This window comes from Malaclemys terrapin, chromosome 3 (genome assembly GCF_027887155.1).
Source record: "Malaclemys terrapin pileata isolate rMalTer1 chromosome 3, rMalTer1.hap1, whole genome shotgun sequence".
NCBI lineage: Eukaryota > Metazoa > Chordata > Testudines > Emydidae > Malaclemys > Malaclemys terrapin.
In genome coordinates this window covers 53153627-53159626 of record NC_071507.1, presented here as the reverse complement: position 1 = coordinate 53159626, position 6000 = coordinate 53153627, and the positions used below count along the sequence as shown (strand labels likewise).

At 41.0% G+C, this 6000-nt stretch overlaps 1 protein-coding gene across 1 annotated transcript in view; it reads right to left on the bottom strand.

The window, feature by feature from the left end:
• Positions 1-248: 248 nt before the first annotated feature.
• Positions 249-6000, bottom strand: part of EPHX1 (epoxide hydrolase 1) — a 51176-nt gene continuing 45424 nt past the window's right edge. Inside the window, exon 10 of the mRNA XM_054022669.1 lies at positions 249-993. Coding sequence (XP_053878644.1) covers positions 768-993 — 226 coding nt within the window. The 3' untranslated portion in view covers positions 249-767. The remainder of the gene's footprint in view (positions 994-6000) is intronic.

Genomic DNA, 6000 nt, shown 5'->3' with positions numbered 1-6000 from the left:
GCTGGGGGACAGTCAATACTTGGAGAAGTTTGAGCTGAACTTTTTAAAATTTCCCTTCCATCCCAGACTCCCAAATTCTCCTGTTACACGGTTAAGTCATCCCATCATGCCTAGCAGAAATCTCATTACAATCAGATGCCACAGCATGAAACATACTGGGATATTAGCAAGGGAGGAAGTAAGCAAAAACCTTCCAGGTCAGGTTTTTCCTTTTGCTCAGAATAGAGCTTAAAAATTCACCAGAGACATTCAATAGGCTTTTCTTTATTGAACGATTAACTGCTGTAGTAGTTGTTAGTTATGCATTAAAATGCTACATTTCCCACCTTTCAGTACAGAAATCTAATGCATCCTATTAGCAGAGAAGTGAAGCCATAACCCCTGACTATAGATTACCATCAGCTGAAAATCTCAAGCTGCCACATGGTTGTAGTAACTAAGGAAATTTACTCTTCCAAAGACACATTTAAATCAAATAAGATCTACTTCCCACTGCATCTCCAAAGCAAAGAGAATTAACACGTGTCAATGCTGACATTCAGAGTTCTGCATGTGAAAAGATACATTTTCATCTTACATTCTTATACTGTTTTAGTTCAGCCTGCTGGTGAAGAGTAACTATTACACCCTAAGAATACTATATCTGAATATACTGTTGCTCTATTTTATTTTCTATTATATCTGGTTCAAGGTAAGCTTGCATATCCTAGCACAGGCCATACTGAGTTTACAAGTGCCTGAAGTTAAAGGCACCTTACATGGGGGAGTTATTTTCTCTTCTCGCTCCAGGGTTCCTCCTTTTCCACTCTCCCCACAAATTGCTGAATATCTGTGGCAAGAAGTTCCGGTTCTTCAAAGGCTGCGAAGTGGCCACCTCGCGGCATAAAACTGAAGGAGATGATATTGATGTACTTCTGCTGCGCCCAGGACCGAGGAGTGTGCAGGACTTCATTGGGGAAGGAAGCAACACCTGTAGGCACTCGCACAGGGAGCCTGCAAGGGGATAGAGAGAAGAGAAAATAACTTTGTCCTTCTAGAACACCTTTCAATAGCGAATCAAAGTGCTTTACAAACAGGTTAGCAAGACTCAGAACGCTGCTGAAATAAGAATTATATGCCCCTTCTACAGATGGAGAAACTAAGACAGAAGTTAAGTGGTGACAGGGTTGTGACAGAGCTAAGAATATAATCCAACTGACTCCCAGGTCCTGGCTCTAACCACTAGACACCATCACCTCCAATTCCTGAAAAGACTTTAAAAGGACATAGCTACAAATTTTATGTAAATATAGGACTTCATACTATTTGTGAAGTACCCTCAGAAGGGGCACAGATCTTAACATTAATTGCGTTGAGTAACAAGGGGGAAGGAATGCAAGCCAAAATAGGGAAAGAAGAGGTTAAAGAATATTTAGAGAAGAAAGATGTATTCAAGTCAGCAGGACCTGATGAAATAGCTGGCAAGATACTTCAGAAACTAGCTAAAGCAATCGCTGAACTGTTAGCAATTACACTGGTCTACAATTTTTGAGAAGTCGTCTGCTTCAGAGATAAAATGTGCTATTTATTATGTATTTTGATGTGCTGAATTCAAATATGACAATTAAAACAACTGATTGGCTACTGTTTATAAGATATTTAAGTTTTTACATTTTATGTCTATGTATATTGTGTAGATAGTAGAGTTTTAATCATAAATTGTAAACCTAGGTCTTTTCATGTGTTTATGGTTGCTTTACATGATAATATTTCACCTGTCCTGTTTATGTAACACTTTTAAAATCAGCAAAAGGGTTATATAAATTAAACTTTATTATGAAACAAAAGGCAAAAAACTATTATGTACATAGTTTAGTCCTATTCAGTGTCTACTCGGCGCTTCTTGGCTTGTCTCTTGTATTCATTAAATGGAGCATATCTTGTCATTGTCCAGCAATAGTCTGCAAGCATAGATGGGCTCCATTTGCCCTGATAGCGTTTCTCCATTGTTGCAATGTCCTGGTGAAATCGTTCGCCATGCTCGTCGCTCACTGCTTTGCAGTTCGGTGGAAAAAAATCTACATGAGAGAGCAAAAAATGTATCTTTAGTGACATGTTGCAACCAAGGCTTTTGTATGCCTTGAGGGGGTTTTCCACCAACAACCTGTAGTTGTCTGCCTTGTTGTTTCCGAGAAAATTTATTGCCACTAACTGGAAGGCTTTCCATGCCGTCTTTTCCTTGCCATGCAGTGCATGGTCAAATGCATCATCTCGAAGAAGTTCACGAATCTGAGGACCAACAAAGACACCTTCCTTTATCTTAGCTTCACTTAACCTTGGAAATTTTCCACAGAGGTACTTGAAAGCTGCTTGTGTTTTGTCAATGGCCTTGACAAAGTTCTTCATCAGACCCAGCTTGATGTGTAAAGGTGGTAACAAAATCTTCCTTGATTCAACAAGTGGTGGATGCTGAACACTTTTCCTCCCAGGCTCCAATGACTGTCCGAGTGGCCAATCTTTCCTGAGGTAGTGGGAATCTCTTGCACGACTATCCCATTCGCAGAGAAAAGTGCAGTACTTTTTGTATCCAGTCTGCAGACCAAGCAAGAGAGCAACAACCTTAAAATCGCCACAAAGCTGCCACTGATGTTGGTCATAGTTTATGCACCTCAAAAGTTGTTTCATGTTGTCATAGGTTTCCTTCATATGGACTGCATGACCAACTGGAATTGATGGCAAAACATTGCCATTATGCAGTAAAACAGCTTTAAGACTCGTCTTCGATGAATCAATGAACAGTCTCCACTCATCTGGATCGTGAATGATGTTGAGGGCTGCCATCACACCATCGATGTTGTTGCAGGCTACAAGATCACCTTCCATGAAGAAGAATGGGACAAGATCCTTTTGACGGTAACGGAACACGGAAACCCCAACATCACCTGCCAGGAGATTCCACTGCTGTAGTCTGGAGCCCAACAGCTCTGCCTTACTCTTGGGTAGTTCCAAATCCCTGACAAGGTCATTCAGTTCACCTTGTGTTATGAGATGTGGTTCAGAGGAGGAGGATGGGAGAAAATGCGGGTCCTGTGACATTGCTGGTTCAGGACCAGAAGTTTCATCCTCTTCCTCTTCCTCGTCTGACCCAAGTGAGAATGATTCTGGTGCATCAGGAACCGGCAGTCCTTCTCCGTGGGGTACTGGGCGTATAGCTGATGGAATGTTTGGATAATGCACAGTCCACTTTTTCTTCTTTGACACACCTTTCCCAACTGGAGGCACCATGCAGAAGTAACAATTGCTGTTACGATCTGTTGGCTCTCTCCAAATCATTGGCATTGCAAAAGGCATAGATTTCCTTTACCTGTTCAACCACTGGCAAAGACTTGTTGCACAAGTGTTGCAGCATATGTGTGGGGCCTACCTCTTGTCCTGATCTCCAATTTTGCAGCCAAAATAAAGGTGATAGGCTTTCTTAACCATAGTGGTTATACTGCGTTTTTGTGATGCAAAAGTCACTTAACTTCTGCTATGTTTGTGGTGATCTGCACTGTTCACACAAGTACGAGGCATCTCCGCTCACTTTGGCTAAACAGAAATGTGTCCCTTTGCGAAATCAAACACTGACAAATAAGAGAGCATGACACTGTGTGATTTCTAGAGCTGATATAGGGCAATTTGTTCAGCAGAGTGATGTAAGCTTCGTTAGGATTGCATCCTCCATGACTTCTAGGAATAACATGATGCAATTCATATCATGTATGATGCAATACTAGCTTCAGATTGCATCATTCATTGTTTTGCCTAAAAAGCAAGTACTATCCAAACTCAGTCATAGATTTATTCATAGATCCAGTCAAAGATGTATTTTAGTCATTTTTGGTTTAAATTGAGATCCCTTCCCTTTATAACTCACTTATCCTCCGCCATTCCCAAGTCAAGGGTCGTATATACTAACCCAATAGCATATCTTGAAAACTAGAGCCAATCAACAATTTTAAGCATCATTTTCGTTCTCAGTGACCCAGAATTAGTAAAGTTTGACTACATTTATTTCAGAAGCATTTTGCCTGTAGAGCAGTGTTATCTACAACAACTCCTGGATGACAGGGGAGGTCCCAGAGGACTGGAGAAGGGCAAACATAGAACCTGTCTTTAAAAAGGGGAACAAAGAGCACCCAAGGAATTACAGACCAGCCAGCCCTACTTCAATAACTAGAAAGATACTGGTACAATTATTAAACAATCAACTGGTTAGCATCAGAGGATAATAGTGTTATAAGGAATAGCCAGCATGGATTTGTCAAGAACAAATCATGCCAAAGCAACCTAACTTCCTGCTTTGACAGTGTTACTGGCCAAGTGGAAGGGGAGGAGCAATCGACCTGTGATGTATCTTATTTTAGTAAGGCTTTCAACACAGTCCTATGAGACATTCTCGTAAGCAAACTAGGGAAACATAGTCTAGCTGATATTACTATAAGATGGGTGCATAACTGGCTGAAAGACTATACTCAAAGAGTAGTTATCAATGTTTTACTGTCAAACTGGGGAGAGCATATCTAGTGGGGTACTGCAGGGGTTTGTCCTGGGTCTGGTACTATGCAATGTTTTCATTAATAACTTGGATAATAGAGTGTAGAGTATGCTTATAAAATCTGTGGCTGACACCAAGCTGGGATAACTAAAGTATTACACTTAGGAAGGAAAAATCAAATGCACAACTACAACATGGGGAATAACTGGCTAAGTGGTAGTACTACTACAGAGGATCTGGGATTATAGTGGATCACATATTGAATATGAATCAACATGATGCAGGTGCAAAAAGGGCTAATGTGCTGGGGTGTATTAACAGGAGAGTCGTATATAAGATGCGGAAGGTAATTGTACTGTCCCCTATTCTGGGCACCACACTTTAGGACAGATGTGGATAAATGGGAGAGAGTCCTGAGGAGAGCAAATAAAAGGTTTAGGAAAAACCTGGCCTATAAGGAAAGTTGTTTGACCCAACTGGGCATGTTTAGTCTTGAGAAGAGAAGACTGAGGGAGGACCAAATAACAGTCTTCAAATATGTTAAGGGCTGTTATTAATCAATTGTTCTCCATTTCCATTTGAAGGTAGGACAAGAAGTAATGGGCAATTTAGGTTAAATATTAGGAAATACTTTCTAACTATAAGGTTAGCTAAACTCCAGAACGGGCTTCTAAGGGAGGTTGTGGAATCCCCATCATCAGAGGTTTTTAAGAACAGGTTGGACAAATACCTGTCAGGGATGGTCTAGGTTTACTTGGCCCTACCTCAGCACAGGAGGTTGGATTATATGATTAGTTGAGGTTCCTCTGAGCTTCCTTCCAGAGGAGGGGGGTGGGAGCAAAGTAACCACTGAATGGAAGTCTGATCAAACTATACCAAGGATCATGTGTTTGACAGGAATTCAAAGGACTGCAACAAAAATGTTGATGGAACTGGACGGGTTATTTATGCAGGAAGGAAGATTAGAACTAAATATGGGGAACTTGCCAAGACAACTGAAGGGTGGGAAATGTATTAAGAGTCTGTGTATTTGAAGGGTGTAAACAGCAGTGATGGAAAGGAATCGTTTAGAATGCTCCAAGGAGCTTTCGGTAGGGATGATGGGATGAAGTTGAACAAAGGTAAATTTAGGCTGGATATCAGGAAATATTTCATAGCACTGAGGTTGCTCAGCCTGTGGAATAGTCTCCCGTGGGTGAAACTCTCCCATCTATGGCAATTTAAAACTGGACTGCACAAAATACACAAGAATATACTGTGGGGAACAATTCTGCAGTGGCAGGTGGAATGGAAGCGAACAGTTATGACCTCAAGGGTCCAGTTTCTAGGATCTTATTGCATTTGTTGTAAACCAAGGGTAAAATTCTCACAAGGGTGTAAGGGCCAGATTTTCAAAGTATTTAAGATGCTAAAGATGCAAACGGCGCCTACTGCAATTTTCAGACGTTCCTAAGCCCTATAGTCATCTAATTCCCACTTATTTT